Source organism: Chiloscyllium plagiosum, unplaced genomic scaffold, assembly GCF_004010195.1.
Source record: "Chiloscyllium plagiosum isolate BGI_BamShark_2017 unplaced genomic scaffold, ASM401019v2 scaf_7552, whole genome shotgun sequence".
Classification (NCBI taxonomy): domain Eukaryota; kingdom Metazoa; phylum Chordata; class Chondrichthyes; order Orectolobiformes; family Hemiscylliidae; genus Chiloscyllium; species Chiloscyllium plagiosum.
The window spans coordinates 1-25,000 of record NW_025212061.1 but is presented as its reverse complement, the minus strand read 5'-3'; the positions used below and the strand labels follow the sequence as shown (position 1 = coordinate 25,000).

Sequence of the window (25,000 nt, the reverse complement as noted above, 5' to 3'; positions counted from 1 at the left end):
CCTTCCCCAAAATTAAAACTTAAGAGAAGTCAGAGAAGTTTGAATCTTGTAAGACTGATGCGAATGGGAATGCATACTAATGCAATGTATTTTAACAGCTCAACATAAAAGCAATATTTTGACATGGTGTATCCGGTCAAATTTAAAATCTATGTAAACACTCAAGAGGAAAAACAAAATGTAATCAACTACATTAGTCCTACTTTTAGAAAATAACAAATGACATTTTGTTTGGAGGTATGGGGTGGGAGGAGGGATTGATACAAAGACAGACAGAGGTGGACAGGCTGACAATGGTTCAGGGGGGTATGAACAAAAATCGGATGCTCCAAGTTAAGTTTCAAAGCAAGATGCTACAGAGGTAGTAGAAATGTCAACCTCGATAGTATTGTATTTACAAAACTGATCTTTTAACAACTTATTCTTAAACTGGACTAAAACTACCATAAAACACAGAAACCATGCAAATATTCCAGACTGGAGGATTTTTAAAATTTTAAAAAGCAATTAAATTATTAAATGAACAGAACATACTTTAAAGCACAATACAGTTCAGTCATCAGTTGACAGATAGGTTTATATTTCAGGTATTGGAATTGGAATGTTTAGGTGGCAAATGTTTTTTCAGAAAAGTAACCTCAACGTTCTAAAGCCTGTAATTGCCAGTGCTATTAGAGGACTCATGTTGTGCACTTCTAACATTTTCTGTTATCAAGGACAAGTTTCCCTCATACTGAGCAAGCCTGACTGTTGAACTTACATAAAAGAAAAGTGTAGGGGCCATAGTGGAGAACAAAAAAAAGTTCAGTCAGGATGTGTATTTTCATAAACACAATGTGATTAATCCATTTAAACTGAATTTTCTACAAATTTCCTACAAAGAATCCTACATAAGACAACTCTTAGTAAATGCAAATTTTCTGAGACCCCATAACAAGAGGAGAGAAACCTTGGCAAAACAAACAGGAGATGTTGTTTAAGGAAAACTTTTTACTGAAACATACGATTCCCCACAAAAATTAAATTATACCATTAACAGAAACACATTGAAGCTGTAAAAGCATTTTCCCAAATGTTGTGAATTTTCTCTTCAAAATTATACTTAGAAAATGCATCTAATTATAGACCAGCTACGAAAATTATAAGGTCTCCAGTGTGAATATCTGCCACATGAACTTGTCAGCTTAAGGAGCAATTTGAACATAAATACAGTAATTGTTTTTAAAAAGGCACATGAAGCTTACTGTAACATTTTTGAATTTATAACATTAAAGAAAAACAGCAACTGATGACTTTGATGCCAAGTTAATAAAATTAAATAGTCTAAAAAAGTGTTTTCTTCAACCGAAGACAAAAGTCACAACAGTATAACCATAGCAAAAATCTCAAATCCCAGTCTTAGTGGGAAGTTAAAACATATTTATCAGAAAATTGACATCTGCCAGTCGAACACAAATTTACTGATTTGCTTGTAGTTATGCCACGAGGCTTATGCAGCATGTTGGTATCAATTGGCTTCAAGAAAAATCGCAAATAAGCCATTACATTTCATATTCTGCAATGCATTGCTTCATCTGAAACTTCTCTCAACAGCATCAAAACTAGTGCAAGACATAACTATGGCACTTCATCACAGTGCTATGCAGCTGAAAACTCTCTCTCCACATTGCACTGTATTGTTTGCTTGTTTTCCTTTCAAGGTTCAAATGATCGCACAAAATTTTCACGCAGTTCATGTTGGTCACATTTCTTGTGTACATAAAGTTACTACCACCTTTATCCCAGGTTTTGGGTGCATGAACTAACTGAATCACTCTCTCATATTTAGCTTTGTAAAGTACAGTTTGTAAGACAGCTGAACTTCAGGCAACTCAACACGACAAAAAAAAGTAATTTGTGCAAAATTATGTCACACCACGTCTGCAATTACTTATTTCAAGCAAGACCTGTGGTAACAAAGAAGGTTCATATAAAAACCTCTTACCCTCAGACAGTGCAGAAAGACAAGAGTAGGTTTACATTGACATGACTACTGACTGTGAAAGACAGCTGAGATGATATTAAGGCTTTAAGAGGTGTATTTTCTCCTTATTTTAATGAAGAGAGGTTGAGACAGAAGGTGTTGAGTGGTCTGTTGCAAGCCAATAATGTTAACAACTTATGAGGCCTTGATTTTGTTTATATAAGTTGGAATAATAGAAGCAGCCTGAAGGGAGTGGGGTGAAGCTCCCACAGAACTAGGGTTTTAATTTAGCTTTCAATAGTTGTTGGGTTATTGAAGCCGGATGTGGAAGCTGTTATTCCTCTCTGTTACAACTAAAAATGTGAGTTATAATAAAATATTGTGTGTATATAGATACAAGGTAGATGCAAGGTATTACATTTTGGAAAAACAATCAAAGACAGGACTTATACAATTAATAGTAGGGCCTGAATAGTGTTATAGAACAGAGACCTAGGGGTTCAGGGATAGAATTCTTTGAAATTTGCATCATAGATAGACAGGGTGGTTAAGAAGCCTTGAGCATGCTGGCCTTCATTGCTCAAACCTTTGCGTATAGGAGTTGGGACTTCATCTTGAGGATTCTACAGGATGTTAGTAATGCTTCTTCTGGAATAGTGTGTGCAGTTCTGGTCATGCTGCTAGAGGAAGGATATTAAATTGGACAAGATTCAGACAAGATATACAAAGATGTTGCCAGGAATGAGTGTTTGAGTTACAAAAAATTAGGCTGGATAGATGGGAGTTTTTTTCCCCACTGAAGCATAGGAGACTGAGGAGTGATGTTATAGAGGTTTATAAAATCATGAAGGACATAGATAAGGTGAATAACAAAAGGTCTTTTCCCGAAGGTGGGGAGCTCAAAACTAAAGGGCATATCTTTAAGGTAGGAGGAGAAAGGTTTCAAAAAGGGCATGAGACACAACTTTTTTTTGTAACACACAGTAGTTCGTGTGTGGCATGAACTGCCAATTGATGCAGGTACAGTTACAACATTTAAAAGACATTTGGATAAGTGCTATAATAGAAAAGGTTTGGAGAAATATGGGCCAAACCATAAGCAGGTGGGACATGTTTATTTTGGGAACATGGTTGGCATGATCTAATTGGAGCAAAAGGTCTGTTTCCACATCTATGAGTATGAACATTTGGAGTTCCTTCCTTTAGCTAAAATTGCACGTCAGACAATCTATTTTATTGAACTTGCCTTTGTCAAAGATTTCTTTCTAAGATGTTACTGTATTGGAACAGTTGCTGTTTAATAGTTAAGTAATCTATTATTCCATTAAGGTTCCAATAGAGCTATTACAATTTTTCTTTCTTTTGTTTGCATTTTAACTATAGTGCAAGAACAAAGTGTTTTGCTTCAAGTTTGGTAGTTTGACCAATCGAATTGCATCCAGCTTACAAACACCTTACACTTGCCTTTAAAAGTAAAGAAAACATTGGGGTCTCAGCTATCTTCTTAAAGTATATTGAAGGTATATAAACTGATTCATAACACTAAAATAGTAGTGAATGGCTGAAGAATATTACAACAATTTAATGCACTTATTTGTTTTACTAAAAGAATAAAAGCAGACATTGCTATAACACAAAGGGAATATTTTTATGCCTGTCATGAAAATATTCAGGACTTGCATTTTCTTGAAACTGGCAGTGAGTCAATGCCACCTACCAAGCCAAATGGCACATTCAAGTACATTGATAATCAATATTTGTCAATATAATCATTTTTATTGATACCTTAAGCATGGAACTTCTATTTAGTGCTTCAACAGAAGCAAATAACTGTGAATGATCTTCACTTTAAAAGAAGAAAGTCCAAAATAAAATAAAAATCTTCTCGGATGTAAATACATCTATAAATGAAACAAGATTATTCAATTTAAGTAAATATGACTCACCACTGAAAAGTTTATTTGCTTAAGAGCAGTCTAGACACTAATCTAAAATAGGCAAAGTATTGACTGACACACGTCTATGACTGAATCACTTCAACCAGAACAGAATCAATCGGGATTTTACCCTACAAAACAAAAGTATCTTATTTAGTATTTAACTCACTGCCACATCTCTTCCAGGTATGCACACCTCAAAGAAGTTCTGCTCCTCTCTCAGACAGGATTTCCATTCCAATTTTTTTCCAGTTCATTGTCATTAATTTTACTGTCACTCCTGGTGTTTGACAAGGCATTTGCCAAAACTCGTTTCCACAGCCACAGCTTATCCTCAGCAACTGCCTCCAGCTCAGACTCACCCCATGTGGATTCCAACTCCATTTCTATCCTTCATGTTTTGAATCCACACAGGATCACAGGTATCTCTGTAATGTTCAACATTCCTCGGACAACTTCATTCTGAGAGCCACATCCAGTGCCATGCATTGTCGTATGCACACTCGTGACCTCTGCTGTTCACAATGTGGTGTCCTCTACATTGGGTAAATGAAGCGCAGACTGGCTCACCGCTTTGCAGAACACCTCCATTCTATCTGCCAAAAAAGAAGACTCTGTTTCCAGTTGCCTGCCACTTCAACACACCACCTTGTTCCCTGGCCACATATCTGTCTCAGGTTCACTGCAGTGCTCGAGCAAAGCTCAGCTTAAAACTGGAAGAACAGCAGCTCATTTTCCACTTGGGAACTCTACAATCATATGGACTCAATATAGAGTTCAACAATTGTAGGGTTTGAGCGCCTTTCCCATGTCCTTACCCCTACTCTTACACACAGGCAGCTACCACACACTACCCATTGTCAGCTATTAACAGACCTCATTAGAAGCTATTCATTCTCCCAGGATGACCTTTATTCACTCCTTTGTCTATCCAACTGTTGTTCTCTCTCTCTTTGGGCTTTTCCTCTCTCCTCCCCTCAACCCACCTCTAGCATAAATACCAAATACCAACTTTTACCTGGCTACTGTACACTAGGTGCACAAGTGAACAGCACAGCAGGAGTTTATTTTTTTTTTAAAAACTTTATTTTGAAATACACCTGTTGAATCATTGTGAAATCAGTATAAAGCAGGATTTAAAAATAGGACTTTTCCTATTTTATTGAATCACTAAGTAGTTGAATCAATGGCTTGCTTTGGGCTACTTAAAACCCATAAACACAGCAGAAGACATAGAAGGCAGAGTTTCCCAAACTCCAGGTTAATGTTAGAACCTGAAGCTGAAACTCTTCAGTTTATTTGTTGCCCAGGAACATTGCCTAATAAAAACTTCACTTGCAGTTTCTATTCCCAGTTTCCCTATTCAAATTTCCAAGAGCACTGCACTGCAATTATGTACACTATAAACAATCATTTTATCATGTTAGATTAACCGAAAACACCCTTGTGAAAGTTAACTAACCCCTTCTCACCAATTCAAGGTCAAGGAGACTCCTTCACCTTGCTAATCCTTCGCAGAACATGCATTTCCTGCAACCAACTCAATGAAGAGGGGTTTATGGGCTGAAACCAGCTATGAATGTATTTTAATGGAGAGATTGGAGTTGGTTGGGCCTGGATTCACTGGAATTTGGAAGTATGACAGGTGACCTTATTAAAAGATACTAGACACTGGGACGAAAGGGAATGAAGAAGAAATTATGAAAAGCGCTTCATTTCCCCAAAACGTCAATTCTCCTGTTCCTCAGATGCTGCTTGACCAGCTGTGTTTTTCCAGCATAACATTTTTCGACTCTGATCTCTAGCATCTGCACTCCTCAATTTCTCCATGCAAGACTCTGAGGGGACTTGTCAAGGTAGTCATGAAGGTTGTGCTGAAAACAAAAAAAAATGCTAGAGATCACAGCAGGTAAGGCAGCATCCACAGAGAGAAAGCGAGCTAATGTTTAGAGTCTAGATGACTCGTGTTACCACCGGCAGAAACTCTTTTCCCCTACCAATATTTTGTTTTTGTGGCGAGTACTAGCTACAAAGATGCATTGCAGTCACTCATCATGGCTATGATAGTGCTTTCAAAATCTGTAGCCTCCACCACCTAGAAGAATAAAGTTTCCCTTGAGGGAGGGGCTAGGATCAGAGAGTTTAATTTAAGACTAAGGGGTTACACATTTAAGACAGCAATGAGCAGGATTTCTTCTCTCAAAACAGTGAACCTGTGAAATTCTTTACTGAAGAGGGCTGACGAGGCTGGTTTGTTATATTCACGGCTGAGATAGACAGATTTTTAATCAGTAAGAGAATCAAGTGTTTACTGAAAAAGGCAGGAGAGTGGAGCGGAGGATTACCAGATTCAGTGAGACCCATGGCCTATTTTCACCACTGTGTCTTATGGTCTTATAAAAGTTTCTCAATATTTTTTATTTACTTTTTTCTCCTTTGGTAAGCTCGTTTTTGGTTTGAACTCCCCACAACTGAAATTGAAAATCTAAGCTTCATAAATGAATAAATGAGTCTTTTGCAGAAGATCTAATTAAAAGGCACAAGTAGCTATCGCACAAAAACCTTGGAGAATTTAGGTAGCAATGCTCAAAAGTTTTTTTTCCCAATGACTAGACATAGTTAGTAGTGCAGGTGCTCCTACAGTACTGTTAAGTAAGAAGTTCCAAGATTTTGATGCAGTGAAGAAACATTTACATGCACCCAAGTTAGAATGGCACAATTGAGAGGCAACGGTATTCCATGTGTCTGTAGTAGGTGGAAGGTAAGGTGTTCTTCCTCCAGTTTACGTGTGTCTATACTTTGATGGCTCCAGTTTGCATGTGACCTTGTTTTGACGTGTCTCGTTCCACGCTTCTGAAGCCTTTGCTCTTCTAGGTGGGAGGCCACAGGTTTTACGAGTGCTTTCATAGCCATGATGAGTGACTGCAATGTATCCTGTACCTTATGCACACCACACAAAAAAAATATTGATTTTTTTTTGGTGGGGGGGGTGAGGAAGAAAGAAGAGTGGACATTTACGCTGGTGGTATAAAGTGTCAGTCATGTGGACTGCTTTCTCTATCATGGTTAACAGCTACTATAGCCATGGATTTAAAAATAAAAAAGCAGGATATTCGACAAAACAATCAACAGAACATGGGGTAATGCGATCCAGACACATGGCAAGGATCTTTGTCCACCAGCGCCAGCATTGCAAATTCAACCACAATTCAGACAAGTCTTGCCCATAGCAACACAGATGCATAAGATTATCACTTGTAAGTCAATGACATCAAGGTGACAGTTATAAATCAAGTTTAGGCTTAGAATCCTTGACTGAAAGGGAACATTACAGAGTGGTAAATACTAAAAGATAAACGGAAGCACTATTTCAAACCAAAGTTATTACAGCATAAACAAAGAAATACAGTTACAAACTGTTAAAGGCTAGTTTAGGAACATGTTGACATGATCCTCACCGTTTTAAAAAAAAAAGTGACTAGTTTCTGAAATGTACTGTAAATAACTCTTGAATTATTACATTGGCAACTAAAAGACCATAAGGTCTCAATATCAGGAGAAGCCAAATGAACTGAACATCTCCCACCTGAATTTAGAAGGTGAACTTCAAATATGTAGAGAGTAAATTCAGTTCGTTAGGAGTTTGAGCCCACTTGAGAGACCAGAGAACTCCAGTGCTGGTCTAGGGGAATGCTGCATGGGAGGACCCACCTTTTGGACAAGACACTAAGCCAAAGCTTTGTTTGTTCTGTAAGCTGTAAAAGATCCCTCAAGGACAAAGTAATGTTAGGGAATTGTGCCCACTGTTTTCACCAATATTATTCCTTCAACTAACATCATAAAATCAGATTATCTCATCATTACACTGGTTAACAGAAAATTGCTACGCATAAAATTTGTTGTTGCATTTCCTACTGTACATAAATAACAACATATCACTGGCTGTGAAACAACAGAATGTGAAAGGAACTAAATAAATTCAGTTTTTTTTCTGTTCTTTAAATTTTTACAAAATATAATTATATTAATTCTCTCTATTTTGGGGAGGGAAGAGCAAACAAATGCTTCCAGCAGTAGCTCATTCTTAAAGTCTTTCAGACGATTGAGTTAAGGAGAAATTAATCAACCAAGAAACTATTTTGGAAATTCTACAAAAAGAAACAAACAATGACTGGTGAATAAAAAGGAGAAACTAAGGCACTCTCAGTCACTATCTCCAAACAACTCTGGGTGTTGATACATTAAAGTTCAATGTCTGATTACCATAGATTCCACAAAGGTAAAGTTATTGGACAGATTTAGAAGTCAGACCCAATGAAGTTTTCCATGGAAATATTATCTTGTTTCTACATTATACAAGAAAGAATTTGTATTTAATTTGAACCTTTCATATCCTTTAGGACAATTCAAAGCCAATGACTTACTTTTGAAGTGTGGCTACCAATGTAACAGGGACATAGTAAGAAGAGATTATGTGTTTTAGTGGCATTTTTGAGAGATAATTGTTCAGGACACCCATGAGAAATTTCACTGTTGTTTTTTGAATACTATGGGATTTTATTTTAAGGATTCAAATAAGTAGGCACCCAAAAGCAAGCATCTTTTCAGTACTAGACTGAAGAAGTGACAACCTATTTTTTTTTTAAAACACACAATACACATTACTTTGTCCCTGAGGGATCTTTTACAACTTACAGAACAAACAAAGCCTTGGCTTAATGTCTTGTCCAAAAGATCTCAAAACCACAACTTTACAATTCCATTGTCACGAAGCCACAGCTGACATGGAAACAAAAATACCTCACTGCCAAAGTAAAACTTAAGAAATTCATTCCTTTAACAAAGAAATGTGTATTAACACCATTCTTTGGGATGGAGCAGCGAGTGGGACCATTACATTTCATATTTAATAGTATCAGCCAATCAAACTCCATAATAGACCTTAGAGATAGGAGTGGCTGAACTTTTGATTCCAGAGCTACAAAGAGCTTGCCAAAACTGGCAATTAAGTTATTGAAGCCCAATCTTAGTTGAGATTAAATGTCATGATTCGGAGATGTCGGTGTTGGACTGGGGTGTACAAAGTTAAAAATCACACAACACCAGGTTATAGTCCAACAGGTTTAATTGGAAGCACACTAGCTTTCGGAGCAACGCTCCTTCATCAGGTGATTGACACCTGGTGTTGTGTGATTTTTAACTTTGAGATTAAATGTGTTATTTTCAGATTTATCTTGTTTGTGCTTGGTTAGTTTGGAAGGACAGACTTTGGAAGTTGCAATTTTTGGTGCACAAATCTTAGATCTATTTGTTTCAACTATATGCAAATAAATAGGACCATGAATGCAAACTTAACATGTAGCCCCCCACAATAACATTCATACACATGAGGCAAGACAAAACAGTGGTAAGGCCCTGCTTCAAGACCCGGTCAAGATCTTGATCATTGCTTAGATAAAAATAGCAAAACAGTATGACTAATAAAAAATGAACGATGCTGGTATATTTTAAGTCACAATTTGAAAACCCTCACTCCAAATACAATGCAAGAGTGGATAGAAACATTAATGTAGCATGAAGAACACATATCTGAAGACTCTGAAGTTTGTACTTTACCCTGTACTAAGACACACAATCAATTAAGTGCAGGACTTAAATGAATAAAAACAAAAATCAGTCGTCAGGATTCACACTATTTGCGTCTGTCCACTGATGCTGGATGGGGCATGTGATAATATCCTACCCTGACAGAATTTCAAACAAAAAACATATAAGATATGAGAAAATGGCCAGAACCAGCAGAACAAAATTTCCTGCATGAAACACTGGCTTCAGGAGGAGGAAATAAATGGTTGAGAATGAAAGAAAAATAGCTTCAAGGGAATCTCGATAATTAATAAGGTTTGTGTCCAATTTTTATTAACTTTTCACTTGCCTGGACGTGTGCAGCTCTAATACTACTGAGGAAGCTTAATACCACTCAGAGCAAAGCATGCACTTCTTTGACACCCCACCACCGCCCAAGCAGAGTTGTAGCAGTGTGTACCATTTACAACAAGGCACCGCAGTAACTCACCAAGGCTCCTCTGATAGCATCTTTCCAATCCATGACCTCTACAACACAGAAAGACATGAGTAGCAGATGCATGGAAACAAAACCACCTGCAAGTCCCCCATCAAACCACACACCATCCTGACTTGGAATTATAAATCGAGACCACTGGGTCGAAATTGTGAAACTTGTCTCAAACAGCATTGTGGGCCTCTCTGCAACACATGCCCTGTCCAGCAATGCCCACGGCTCATGAACAATTTTTTTTATAAAGTCCTTCAAATCAAAAAACCAAAACAAACATTCCTTTCATTACCACTCAGCACTTCTTTTTTCAATATGAATAATTTGACCTGAAATATGTAATGCTTCTAGCAGCAGTGATAAGTATTTCCAAAAGATATTTACACCACATAATATAATAACACTGCTGCTCATGCCGACCACTACATATTTTCCCTTGGATGTTTTTAAAAAGAGTATTTTATTTTCCACTGGAAAAGTGCAGTAGATACAGTAGTTCTTTTTTGCATCCCTCTCGCTTCAAAATAAATATTTTGCATGACTACAACTGTGGGGTGATTGCACATTTGGAAAGCTGGCGTGCATGCAACTTCAGCACCTTCCTTTTCTCATGAATCTATGATTATTCCTAAAAGCCCTAAAGTAACAGGAAAAGCAGCCGGTTAGATGGCTCACACTAGGTCAAATGGTAACTTTCAGAAAATCAAAAAGGTTAAAAGAGGTAGAATTTATGAAACAAGAGAAAAAGACTCACATACACCAAGACATAGTGCTACTTCATCTTAAACGTTACTGTATACAGTTCTTTACAAGCTGAAAAGATCAAAGAAAACATCAAAGGACTTTTTTTTAAACCTTAAAAGCAAGTCAAGTCCAATCCAAATGGTTTACACATCCTAACTTGAAGATAAAAGTTGCCAGCAAATGTGCAAAAAGCCAGTGCTAGAATAAGAGGAACTCCTTTAAAAAAAAAGGCACCAGATTCAAGCAACACAACTAACAGATGAAAAACATGTTCAAAAAAAAAAATCAAATGAGCATACATTAGAAAGCAAGATGCACTGAGCTTTCAAGAAAATTGTGAAAGATGCCAAAGTCAACTGTGGAAATGTCACACAAAAAACAGAAAATATGCAAATGTTACATAAAACTATTATTGCACTAATACAACTGTCCTCTAGCCCAACGCAGACAACTACGACAGTTCAAGTCTTAATTCTCTGCTGCTTCTGGGTATTATTTTTCAAATTACATTGAGGTGGCAGCTATTAAATAATTTCTTTGACCAGCAATTCAAAATTCCCTAACATGAGATCTCTGTTCATATGCCAAGCCCCTACTAGAAAGGGCAAATAGCATACATGCCATCACTTTGAAAAACAGAACTAGGCATTTTAGCAACATAATTATGCCCAAGGAGCCACCTTTCACATAACAAAAGGCAGCACTTGGTCAAAAGGTAAAGACAATGCAATGCGATAAAACAAAATTAACCATATTAATAACACTGCCTTGGTGCAAAGTTCTGTTGCAGATACTGAATAGCTAGTAAGTGGATGTTTTATATTTTGTGTTTTGCTTTTCAGAAACAATAGAATGTAGAAGGAAGAAAATAACAGCTATCCCAATCATTGCAGCACAGAAATCCAATCAATTACGCGTGGTCATGGAAAGAGCCAAACAATTTTGCAAAGGCTGCCCCAACACAATCAGTGTATTGATTCCTTTAAACATTTCTGATCTTATTCAGAACAAGGAAGAGAGCAAATAGTCCATTCCCCTAAATTGTGAACTTAAGAAAAGGTAGGCTGTTATTTTTCCCCTACAGCCTACCATGCTCATCAGCGTAAACAATGAGTGTATTATCTCAATCGGAACTATAATGAGCAACCATTGTGTTCAATCGGTCTATCCAAAAATTTATATTACCAGCAAGGCAAAAGTAATAGATGCAGCTTCTATACATCAGCTGTTCTTCAGATCAGTTTGGTTTTGCATACCTAAGACTAATGTCTTTCCAAACAAACTCAAAATTCAATCCAGCAATAATTCAATGCAGTAAAATAACACATACTACTGACAGACAACTGCCACATTCAAGTCATTAACAACTTCATGACAGCTCTTGGTTCTGACTGTATTTAACCCGAATTTACAAATTTTAATAAGCATTCCTTATTTCTACTAAGGTCGGAAATACAAGTCCTGAGCCGCACCTGAATGACATTGCCTTCAGAAACTGAGTTGAAATCAATCAGTTTCCAGTGCTTCCCATACCTTGTCCCTCCAAACCTCACCACTACAGAACTGTCAATATAGACTATGTTAAGTGTGCTAATTCTGATGTGTCAACATAAAACATTACAACAAAGCCTTCTTACTTGGACAAAAGAGGCTACGGTTCCAAGAGAGGGGAAAAAAAACAGACATGATTAATGGTGTTCCTCATATTAGGGGTTAGCCAAAAAGCTGTCAGGCGACCTTTTTCATCAGCCAAAGGATAGGATGGCACAACTGAAGATATGTTCCAGGATCAAGCAAATCAGTGTGGGTAGGGTTTCCTCTATACATAGAAATATTATCAAAACTGATAAGATTTTGATTCTGGTATTTCTCACAATATATTGAAAATAAAAGTTGTATGTTTACTTCATTAAAAAGTATTTAGTTATAGATCACTTGTAACTAATATGTTTGGATATCTAAATTATGAAGCGACACCAGAACTTTAAAAAACTCTACTGCATATAAATGAAAGAGTTTGAAAATCAAGATGAGATATGCAAAAGTAATTAATAGATATGTTATTTGCAATTAAATTGAAATGTTGAACCAGCCAGGCCAAATTCTGTTGCAAGAATCTCTTGAAATACAAGAATAAGACTCTTTGGGCTACCCAGGCTGAGTTTTACATTATTGCTCATACAAAATGTTACTTGTGGCCTGCCTAACCTGCCAACCTGACTTTTACATTTACAGTGCAACAATCTGAGAATGAACAAGAAACCCATCTTGCTCCTAGTAATTACTCAATTTAACACAAATTTTATAGGGGCAGTCAGGTATCAACACTTTGAAGATTTAAAAACAAATTAATTAACAGAATAAAAGATTATCTCCATAAAAAAGAAACAAGTTAATTCAGATTAAATATATCCTATACAAGCTTGCAACTAATTTTAGTCACCCTTATAGTCTACAACTGAGTTATTGAAAAACATGAAACCACTTTTTTTTTCCAAAAAAAAAATGTATTCAGTGTTATAGCTTTTCATTATTGTCTTATTGGCCAAATCTATACTTTGCAGAGATGATGTGACAAGCAGTGAAGAACATTGTAATGGGCGCATTTCATTTACAAAATATTATGACACTTCCTGAAAATTGATAAATACAGCTAACAAATAGACTGCAGTTCAGAAAGAAAAAAAAACTAATATTCTGAAGTCAAATAAATGCTATGCTTCCTACTGAGAGGAGATGTGTCTAGGCACAATCAGAAACTGACTATATTGAAACGATAACTAAAAATATTTCCAAACATTTAGAAGTAATACAAATTTTGATTGAAATCCATTGCATTTATTTGTTCTAATTAATACATTATTGGTTTTATTTCCAAATTTTCATTACACGTTTAACTACCCCACATTTGCAAATCAAAATCAATGATTTTTTTCACACAAGCATTACGAGCCCAGTTCTTATTTAATATTGCACTTGTAGCTTTCAATAAGAATGCAAAAAATTCCATTTAGACGCATTTAAGCCATATTACAAATCTAAAAATATTATTCTACACTGTTTAATAATACACAGGTAACAAATATCTTCACATTTGTTACTGTTGATTTCATACAATCAAACAAAAATAAAAACAAGATACATCGCCACAAATCATTCAATTAACAGGAATCGTCGGCATCGCCCTTCCAACCGGGAAAGAACAAGTGTAAGGGAATGGCTGCCAAGGAAAAGGCTGAAAATTCACTACAGTTAAAAAGATCTCTCAATTGTTGAGGATATTGCAATTTTATGAAGTTTTTGTCACTCTCACAGGGGTATTGTGGATTACTATTTCAAAATAACCTTTTATATATTTAAAAGAAGAAAGCCAACAATTTACCACAACAAGAAATTTATTCCACTTTTATGGAAACAGAATTGTGGCCAGAGTAATAAACAGTCCATTGACTTTAAAAGAGGAATTCACATGGTATGAAACTCGGCTTAAAAATGTCACTCAGTAATGTCTTCTCGGAAATGCAAGCTTTTTTTTGAAAAGACAACAACTTTGAGAATATAAAAATGCCTCAATTACATAAGTTGCACAATTGATACTTTCATGTGTAAATGAATTTAATGTAGAAAAACTAATGTTATTTTTATTTCACCTGTCCGAGAAAATCATATCTATGAAAGAATATACACCTGCGCTAGCCAGAGAAAACTACCTGCTCTATCCTGGCCTCATTACTTTGCACTAATTTTAGGTTTTCCAACAAAAACTACAATCAGAAGGAAAAAAATAAGATTCAAGTCACAACTATCTACACCTGCTAAGTATTGTGGGGTAAATGGAGGGAGGGGTGGCGGGGGCAGACACTGGGGTGACCAGGGGAGATGTGGTGTGAGATCAAAACAGCATGAGTGATATATACCCGAGCACTTCTCAATTACCACGCAAAAAAAATTAAAAGTTAAAGGAAGTTTTAATAATTAACAAAAGGCTAACAAATAATTGAGGTCTCAGATACCCTTTTTAAATTGCTTATGTTAGTTTTAGCACCTCAATAAAGCACAAAAATTGTACCAAGATGCGCTGAGTACAAAATTTTCCATGGCAGTCACAATGCACACAACATCATCATACAATGATAAGCAAATTTATTCTGAAAGAAAAAGAACTCTGAAAAGGCAACTGTCTGAATTCAATATGGAGAATTAATTTATTTCCAAAGATTCTATACTAAATTCAAAACTCCCCCCCGAGAAAAAATTATTTGACAGGAAATAATTGCAGAAATTCAGATAAGGCCTTTTTTTCCATTTTCACATGACTCTTAATACAGACTTGCATTATAATTTCATACATTTTTTGAAAAAGTGATATAACTCATCAATGTGGAAAATTACACTGCGTCCATCTGCTTTTGCACAAACTTTCAGTATAAAAGCAACCCAACTATAGTTAAATTTTAATTTGATGCACATTTCTAAAATAATTACTGACAACTGTTTGAAATTATGCTCCATCTAAAAGCACATACAATCCCTACAGTGCAAATTAAAGCTGGGGAGTTGGGGGGGGGGGGGGTGAAAGAGGGTCAAAATCCTTTGCATTTCCTCAACAAAATCAGTCACTACAGTACATATAAAATATTAATGCATCTCAAATGGCTGCATGATTCAGTCTTTAAGGCAGCTTTCAAAATTTTGTCATATTAGAGTGCCGTGTTTTTGTGAAGTTTCTCCTTTACATATGAAAAATCTGTATCTATATCAGCTACAAAGGCTCACCCCATCTCAAAAACTTTAAGATTGCTTTGTTAAAGCAATTTGTCTGGAACAATTCCTCAAGGGGAAGCAAATGCTTTACGAAACACAATGTATCACATAAACATGTACACATTTTTCAATCAAAGAAATGAATGTATCCAACAGCTATGCGTGTGTTTAAAATAAGTGCACTATCTTTAATCACAAGTTATGTACTAAACATCCATACTTTCAAAACAAAAAGTACACCCTTACATAAAATTCTATAGTATAGTTAATATTCACAACCTTGAATCAAATAAACAAAGAATTCCTCAAAATTTAAAATCTGACCTATACAACTCTGTGTACCCTTCATTGCTGCCACAAATGTCTAAACAGCAGGTGTTCTTAGAATTTATACAAGACTTTACTGAAAAGTAAAGACCCTTTATCATTAAAAAAAATCCTCTTGGTATCAGAGTTTTAACGGTCCTATGTTGTTTTGAACCAATCGCTCTAGCTCTGTAACAAATGACTTGAATCAACGGACTTGCACATCAAGTGACTTCAAAGCATTCACACACAAGTACCTGTAACAGACAGGTAGCCTTTCTATTCACTCCCAACTCCATATTTTCCCCCAACTAAATCAGGCACATGAGCGTTCAATGCTGACGAATAAGGCTACAGTAATTTAAAGCAAAAGTATGTTTATGGGGGAGGAAATGTCTAAACAAATAACTTCAATAGTATCTCAGTAGTATTTTTGTTGTTTTAAAATTACCCCGTCGCTACACAATTATTGCTTCCGGTCTATCTGCCAAATGAGACAAGTTCGACTCATGTTAACGAAACAACCTCAGTGCTCATGGAAGATATTCCGTTTACAAGCGAGCTACTTCAACTGCTTTTACAAGATAGGTCTAGGAAGCCAAACTAAACGTGCTCGACTCGAATCGGTCCGGCTTCCTGGGAAAGAAAGTTCAAAACCCACGGAATAAATAAAACAGAACTGCTTTAGACACGAATCAACACCAAAGTAGTGATTTACATACTTGAGCCCCCGAAATGGCCACTTCCCAGGGAGGTTGGTCCATTCTTCCCACTACTCACCGGCGGTGAAAACATCTACCAAAAAAACAGGGAAAAAAATGTTGTTAAAAAAAGTCACTGCTTGCTCAACAAATTACCTCCGATTCTCATCCCAGACTTTCAAAAGACAGCATCTCCTTTTCTTACGCAACACAGTAGTGGCAACTCGTTTCCACTACTAGCCTTATTAAAAAAAAACCAAAATAAATTAAACAAAAGTCGATAAGAGAAGTTTCGCAGCACTTCTTCGCACAGATCTTACCATAAACACGCCTGCGCCCCTTTTTTTTCACGAGTATTGGATTTGATTACCGATTAACTCTTCCAGCCACTTATCTGCGAGCACAAACGTTAAGGAGCGAGAAAAGCAGCGAAAAAAAGAAAAGGGTTGAAATCGCCACCGGCTATATTTCCGCCTGGCACTACTCTCCTGACCAAACTTCCGAAACCCATTTCTCAAAGAGGATATTCCTCCAGCAACCTCAGAAAGTGCTCTATTTAAACGCGATCCTCGAAAACAATTGTTAGCACATCAAGAGATTAGAACTGAGTGGAGTGTTATGTGACTTGTTTATTTTTTTTTTGGGGGGGGGGGTTGAAGGCTTCTTTTTTTTCCCTTATTGTGGATGGATTGCTAAAATACACAGAGCATTATGAAAGGCCAACAGAAAAGTCTTTAACTGGCAACGCTCCTGTCGACTAGCCCTGGCTGGACTTGAGATTTTTTTTTGCCGTGCACATTCACTCACTCGCCTTTCTCAGCACCTGCCATGAATGGATTCTCTTACCGCACTGAAATCCAGTAAATCGCTCAGCTCTTTGTCCGTCCCTAAGGCAGCCATTCGCTGTTGGTGATGCATTTTGACAAAATTACACAAGCCTAGAAACATGGAAAATCAGAAACGAATTCCCAAGTTTAATGTTTTATTTCTTTCGCACTCGATTTTAAACAATTCACCAGACTTCGAGTTGCAAAAACACACGAATGCACAAACGAACAACACGAAATCACTGTACTAGCGGCATCATTATGCAACAGGAGGTACTTAAAATGAATGAATCCGACATCGATTTCCCCCTCAAACTCCTAGGCTCCACATCTCTCGATACTAAAAGCAATTTGCTTCAAAACAAACACTCATCAGGATGACCACACATCTTTCTGATCATAAGAAACAAAACATCAGTGCTACATGTGCAAAAAAATCCCTACTCAACCAAAAAAAAGGCCTGATAAAATTTTCCCTAGTGGGTAATTTGGATCTCTATTCAAGCGGGTACAATATCCAACTTTTAATGCAAAAAAAACTTCGCAGATTTAACCTTTCTGCCCACAAACAAGACCATTGAACCTAGACTAGTTCTCACCTAACCCAACAACATCAGAAACTTTCATTGAAACAAGGTATGTTTTGGCATCTGCGCTGCAAAATAAAAATCTCGATTTCTTTTGTTTTGATTATCCAGATAAATGCATTTGATCAAAGTGTGTCAAATGACAAACTTTTTTTGGGGGCGGGGGGGAAGAGAGACACACACATGAAAAAAGCAATACAGTTTGCTCTTACTGGCCAGCGTTTGTTTGTTTGGCTGGCTTATGTATATTTAAGATTTTTTTGTTAGAAAGGGGCAGATAATGAACAACGAGTTTTTTTTCCTCCATCTGAAAAGTTTCTGTAGAATGTCTACAATGTCATTTTTGACGGGGGCGGAGTGGGGGTGGGGAAGAGAAAGAGAGAAAAAAAAAATCAGAGTCCACAGGGAGAGATTGCTGTTCTCACTTTCAGCATCGTGACATTTTAACCAAAAAAGAAGCCACAATGTATCCAATCTAGATCCGGGACACTGCTGACCTTTTGTAACCCTCCGTTACGCGGCGCTGTCTGTCTCGGAAACTGCCTGAGGGTCCTCACAACTTTCTCCTCTTCACCCCCATTCCCCCTTCCTCCACTTCAAGCTCCTCGTTCAGGACACTTCCTTCCAGCCAACAACTTGCCCCTCCATATGCAACCTTCGCCCTTCCTCCTCAAACACTCCCTTCCCTTGTCCTCGGCTGGCGGCGGCGGCCGCCTCCTGACTTTTTGATACAACAGCAGGAACCTGAAGCTGCCAGCCCCTCTCCCGTCTCAAGACAACTTTGCAACTGTGTAGTTGGCAATTCCCAATAAAGTCAAAATGGAAGCAAAATGTATTGACCGTGTTACACTCAGTTCAAACAAGCAGAGAAACAAATGAAATGAGATTTTTTTTTGTTTTTGCTTAGAAAGGGGAATGGGGTGTGATTGCATGTGCGAGAAAGGATGGGGAGGGAGGGAGAGAGAAAGAGAAAAATAAACTTTCTGGGCTTTGCAGATGACGAGATGGAAGGGAAAAGCCAAAGTCGATTTTGTTCCGAGGCGAGCAGCCAAACAACCTGCGCGCAAAGGCTAGAAATTTACGAGCAAGAGGAACCACAGCCTGAGTTAGATGGGAGTCAAAAGAGATGCATTCAAAATACAAACGAGCAAATGTTTGAAATGCAAACTTGCAATTGAAATCTTACTTTTCACCCCTCGTATCGTTTGAAATGCAATGCTCTCTCTGGTTGCTATTATGTCCAATTGTTCCTCCCACTGCATGCACATATACACACAGAAAGTTACATTGCGATAAGAACGCGGGACACTATATAAAAGCTACAAAATAACATTGAGCAGGAACACAATGTTTCCAGTCTCGGATCAGAAGCTACAAAGTTGCTAATCAGACAAACGAAAGCGAAACATTGTTTCCCGGGGGCACGAGGAGGCGGTTTCCCCACACGAGCAGCCACCACTACCCTCTCCTCCCTATTGCACTGCAGCCGCCAAGCAACGCTGATTGCATTGATCATTCGTTTCTGTTCAAGAGAAATAAGAGATTTAAACAACTCACACACACACTCTCTCTCCCTTTTTTTGCTACCTCTGCCCTTTTTCTTTATTTCCCGCTTTCCCTACTTTTTATTCACTTTCTTCTATTCAAAGAATTTGCATCTTTTTTTTATTCTCACTCTTTCTTACCCGGTTAGACTCTCGTCTCATTATTATATTTTTCCCCCCCTTGGTGAAGTGGGTTTCTCAGGCGCAGCGCTACGTCTCCCCAATCCCCGCCCCCTCCGACCCATTGGTCCAGGTGCGTTATGACGCCATATTCCAAAAGAGAACAGTACTCCGTTCCGTGCTCGCGTATTGGAGGACGCCATTCTGTCAATCACTGGTTCGGCGCCCTGGCGGCACGTGCTTTCACACACGGAGTCCCTGAGAGTGTGAAGGACAGGGCTGCAACATGGGAAAAGGACAATGCCAGTTGCATTGGCCCTGAGCACTGAGGAGGAGGAGGAGGGGAACAACAATCGGAGGCTCATTTGGATCTGAAGAATGGTCACTGGAGTCGAAACATTACCTGTTTCTCTCACCACAGCTGCTGCCAGACTTGCTGAATTTCTCCAACACTTCTTTTTGGAGTAGTGTTTACCTCATCTGGAAAGAGTTTTCATTTGGTGCTGTTACCTCTACAGTTGAAAGAGGTTTTTATTTTACAAAAAGCACACAGAAAATGCTGGAGATAGAAACAATGTTAACATTTTGAGTTGAATGTCGCAGAAGAAGAGTCGTACTGAATGCAAATGCGAACTCTTCTTCTCTTTCCACTAATGCTGCATTTTTCACTTTACAAACTTCCAACATCTGAAGTGTCTTGCTTGCATAGAGTTTTTACAGCACGGAAAGAAGACCACTCAGCCCATCGTGCCCACTACCCTCATCAACCATCTATCCATTCTGACCCCATTATCCATAAATTGGCCCATTTCCCTGTATATTAAGAGCTTTTTGCATGCTCATCTAAATGCTTTATGAATGACTTGAAGATTCCCAACTTTCCCACCTTTTTAGGCAATGAGCTCCAGGTATCGTCTGATTTTTTTCTCCTCAAATCCCTGATAAACTTTCTGCTTTATCCCTTAAAACTGTTCCTCCTGGTTATTGACTCCTACACTAAAGGGAAAAGTTTCTTCCTATCTACCCTATTTATGTCCCTCATAATATTGGACACACAGAATACCACTTTGGTTAAAACAATCAAGGGACTGGACTTCAGTTGAGAAAGAAATTATAGAAGAGCTGATCTGATGTAGAATCTAAATGCTATGTCCCAACAGATGTTGCCAGATCTTTTAAGTTTTTCTAGCACATTCTGTTTTTACTTATTATCGTATAAATGATCCTGGACTGGATAGTACACAGAAAAAAAATTGAATTTAGACTACTTTTTGGGGGGCAGGGGGGACATCACAAAATCTGTTGTACCTTATGCAGTACTTTTGAAGCTGGTTGTTGTTACAATTTAAGAAACTGAGCAATCAATCAATTTGCATACAGTAATAGAGAATCAGACAGGCACAGCAGCAATCCAATTAATGAGGAGATCATCTGAGGTGCAATCGTTGGCCAGCTGACCAAGGAAAACTTCCTCGTTCATCTTTAAAACTGTGCAGTGGGATGTTTTGCATTCATCTGAGAGGCTAAATCAGATCTCAAAACAAAGAATTGATGCAGTACTTCACTGACATACAATCATAGATTTTGTGCTCAAATGCTTGGAGTGGACTTGAGCCCACTAAATTCTAACTCAGAGTCAAGAGACTCAGTCAAAACAGACTTCTAAGAATTCATTTAGAACAGTAATGATATCCCAGTCTTCAAGAATTTAATTTCTAAAGGTTTGAGAATGTGGGGGCAATTGGGAAAATGGTCTTGAAATAGACAAGAATAGTGTTTGAATATTTTCAAAAAATATTGATTAAAAATGATTCAGTGGAACTGATTATTGAGGCAAATGATTGAACATCCAAGGTTATGCATAAAAATGGGTGTTAGATATAACATAGAACATAAAACATTACAGCGCAGTACAGGCCCTTCAGCCCTTGATGTTGCGCCGACCTGTGAAACTAATCTGAACCCCATCGAACCTACACTATTCCATTATCATCCATATGTTTATCCAATGACCATTTAAATGTCCTTAAAGTTGGCGAATCTACTACTGTTGTAGGCAGGACATTCCACGCCCTTCCTATTCTGAGTAAAAAACCACCTCTAACATCTGTCCTATATCTATCACTCCTCAATTTAAAAGTATTTCCCCTCATGCTAGCCATCACCATCCGATGAATAAGGCTCTCACTGTGCACCCTATCTAATCTTCTGATCTTCTTGTATGTCTCTATTAAGTCATGTCTCAACCTTCTTCCCTCCAAACCAGGCAACATCCTGGTAAATATGCTCTGCAATCTTTCCAACGCTTCCATGTCCTTCCTGTAATGCGGTGACCAGAACTGTATGCAATACTCCAAATGCAGCTACACCAGAGTATTGTACCGCTGCATAATGACCTCATGGCTCCGAAACTCAATCCCTCTACCAATAAAAGAATACAGCCCGTATGCCTTCTTAACAACCTTATCAACCTGGGTGGCAACTTTCAGGGATATATGCACATGGACACCGAGATCTCTCTGATCATCCACACGACCAAGAATCTTACCATTAGCCCAGTACTCTGTATTCTTGTTACTCCTTCCAAAGTGAATCACTTCACACTTTTCTGCATTAAGCTTCATTTTGCCACCTCTCAGCTCAGCTCTGCAGCCTACCTATGTCCCTCTGTAACCTGCAACATACTTCAGCACGTTCCACAACTCTACTGACCTTCGTGTCATCCGCAAATTTACTAACCTATCCTTCTACGCCTTCATCCAGGTCATTTATAAAAATGACAAACAGCAGTAACCCTAAAACAGATCCTTGCGGTACACCACTAGTAACTGAACTCCAGGATGAACATTTCCCATCAATCACCACCCTCTGTCTTTTTTCAGCTAGCCAGTTACTGATCCAAACCACTAAATCACCAACAATCCCATGTCTCTGTATTTTCTCCAACAGCCTACCATGAGAAACCTAATCAAACGCTTTAATGAAATCCATATGCACCACATTAACTGCTTTACCTTCATCCACCTGTTTGGTTACCTTCTCAAAGAACACAATCAGGTTTGTGAGGCACAACCTACTGTTCACAAAACCATGTTGTCTATCCCTAATCAAATTATTCCTTTCTAGATGATTATAAATCCTATCTCTTCTAATCATTTCCAACACTTTAGCCACAACCGAAGTAAAGCTCACTGGTCTATGGTTACCAGGGTTATCTCTACTCCATTTCTTGAACAAGGGGACAATATTTGCTATCCTCCAGTCTTCTGGCACTATTCCTGTAGACAATGGCAACATAAAGATCAAAACCAAGACATAAACAGGGTAGCAAGCAAAGTTTCTTCTTATAAAACTAAAATAAGTTTCTAGAAACGATCAACTGAAAAAATGTTTCAAGCGTGCAGAATAAAAAGGTTCAAAATGCATTTCCAGAATCATGCCAAGAGAGAAAGGATTGAGTGGCACGATGAACGTTAAGGTGGATGAAAGGCAAAATGTTTAAGTAGTCATTCTGTAATATTTAGTTATGGAAAATATAAAATAGGCTACAAACTGAAGATAGGCGAAAGTGAGGACTGCAGATGCTAGAAACCAGAGTTTAGATCAGAGTGGTGCTGGAAAAGCACGACAGGTCAGGCAGCATCCGAGGAGCAGGAAAATCGACATTTCGGGCAAAAACCCTTCATCAGGAATAGAGGCAGAGTGCCTGCAGAATGGAGAAGTAAGTGTTGGGGGCAGGGGGGGGGAGCTTGGAAGAAGGTAGCAAAGAGTACAACAGGTAAATGGGGGTGGGGATGGAGGTGATAGGTCAGAAGGGAAGGTGGAACGGATAGGTGGGAAGGGAGATTGGAAGGTAGGACAAGTCATGAGGACAGTGCTGAGCTGGAAGGTTGGAACTGGGGTAAGGTGGGGGAATGGAGAAATGAGGAAACTGGTGAAGTCCACGTTGATTCCCTGGAGTTGAAGTGTTCCGAGGCGAAAGCTGTGGCGGTTCTTCCTCCAGGCGTCGGGTGGTGAGGGAGCGGCGGTGGAGGAGGCCCAGGACCTGCATGTCCTTGGCAGAGTGGAAGAAGATATATTAACTGTAAGATTTGTAATATGCCAGAGTATTTGAAGTCAGTATGCAAAGGTTAGGTTCTGTTAGGATTATATTCTCATTCTTGATGAAGGACTTTTGCCCGAAGCATTGACTCTCCTGCTCCTCGGATGCTGCCTGACTTTCTGTGCTTTTCTCGCATCACACTCTCGACTCTAATCTCCATCATCTGCAGTTCTCACTTTCGCCTCGGATTATATTCTCAGGAGTTTAGAACAATAAGAGAGGATCTCGTAGAAACTTATAAAATTCTAACAGGATTAGATAGGATAATTGCAGGAAGGATGTTCCCGATGACACAGCAGTCCAGAAGTAAAGGTCACAGTCAAAGGGTACAAGATAGGCCATTTAGAACTGAGAAGAGGAGAATTTTCTTCATCCAGAGAGTGGTGAGCCTGTGCAATTCTCTGCCACAGAAAGCAGTTGAAGCCAAAACATTGAATGTTTTCAGGAAGGAGATAGAAATAGTTCTTAGGACGAGAGGGATCAAAGGGTTTGGGGTGAAAGTGGAAATGGGGTATTAAATTGGAAGATCAGCCATAATCATATCGATTGGCAGAGCTATCTCAAATGGCTAAATGGTCTCCTTCTGATCCTATTTTGTCTGTGTCAATAACATACTGGACATTTGTTTGAAAATACAGTAAGTGGAATAAAAAGAACACAATGAAACTTTAAAAGAGACCTGGGTGTAAGCAAGACTTGCTGCTTTCAAGTCCTAGCCATATGCCGTGCTAATAAGCATGTAGCAAGAACTGGAGAGTACTTCCCTGTGAAGGTTTTGCATTGCCCTGGGCAAACTATACTTGAGAAGAGAGTCCAATTAATGGAACTGAACCATGAAAAATTTGCTTTTATTCTTACCTTTTTTTCATCCTGAAACAATAGGGACCCTAATGCCCTTTAGCAGAAGGCATAGTGGCAGGTACTATCAATTTCATAGCACAGTTCTTAAAGAGAGTGCAGCAACTGACGGGCCTGGGAGTGCATGTTTACCAATCTTTGAAGTTGGCAGGACATAGTGAAAAAGAGCTACCAAAGCATATGGGATCTTGGTCGTCATGAGTAGAGGAAATGAGTACAAAATAATGAAATGAAAAACAGTTTTGAGAATAAGGCTAGAGAGTGGAGCTGACAATTATCAGATCAGACATAATCTCATTGAAAGTTGGAGTGAACTTGATTGGCTGAGTGGTCTGCATCTGCACTTATGTCCAATGGAAAGTTGTGTTGAATATTTATAAAGTTAGACTTTAACTGAAGTATCATGTTGCTGTAATAGTTCTGAGTTTTAAAAGATTGTTACCTTTTTGGGACTGGGTCTTTGAAGTTCCA

The 25,000-nt window shown here is 38.2% G+C and overlaps 1 protein-coding gene across 6 annotated transcripts; it reads right to left on the bottom strand.

Moving 5' to 3' along the window:
• Positions 1–4,838: 4,838 nt before the first annotated feature.
• Positions 4,839–19,674, bottom strand: LOC122547286 (transcription factor 4-like). Of its 6 annotated transcripts, none has more exons than XR_006310954.1 (6): positions 19,591–19,674; positions 17,338–17,429; positions 16,812–16,885; positions 16,513–16,585; positions 7,571–7,577; positions 4,839–4,849 (listed from the first exon to the last, which is right to left on the bottom strand). XR_006310954.1 is itself a non-coding variant. In XM_043685932.1 (5 exons), exons 2-5 carry the CDS (start codon positions 19,171–19,173, stop codon positions 16,368–16,370), a joined length of 306 nt encoding a protein of 101 aa, XP_043541867.1. In that variant the 5' UTR covers positions 19,174–19,427; positions 19,591–19,653; the 3' UTR covers positions 15,286–16,367. The 6 variants fall into 6 exon arrangements, 1 of the variants encoding a protein (XP_043541867.1); XR_006310956.1 differs by lacking the exon at positions 19,591–19,674 and adding an exon at positions 19,463–19,486; XR_006310955.1 differs by lacking the exon at positions 19,591–19,674 and adding an exon at positions 18,403–18,781.
• Between the last annotated feature and the right edge of the window lie 5,326 nt (positions 19,675–25,000).

Bases quoted from the DNA above. Each gene is read 5' to 3' on its own strand.
- LOC122547286 (XM_043685932.1), bottom strand. From the start codon at position 19,173: ATGTGCATGCAGTGGGAGGAACAATTGGACATAATAGCAACCAGAGAG. The intron at 17,430-19,091 runs GTAAGATTTCAA...CCATGTTTCTAG, and splicing joins AACGATACGAGGGGTGAAAA to GCTTGTGTAATTTTGTCAAA. The intron at 16,586-17,337 runs GTAAGAGAATCC...TTTTTTTGGTAG, and splicing joins ATTTACTGGATTTCAGTGCG to ATGTTTTCACCGCCGGTGAG.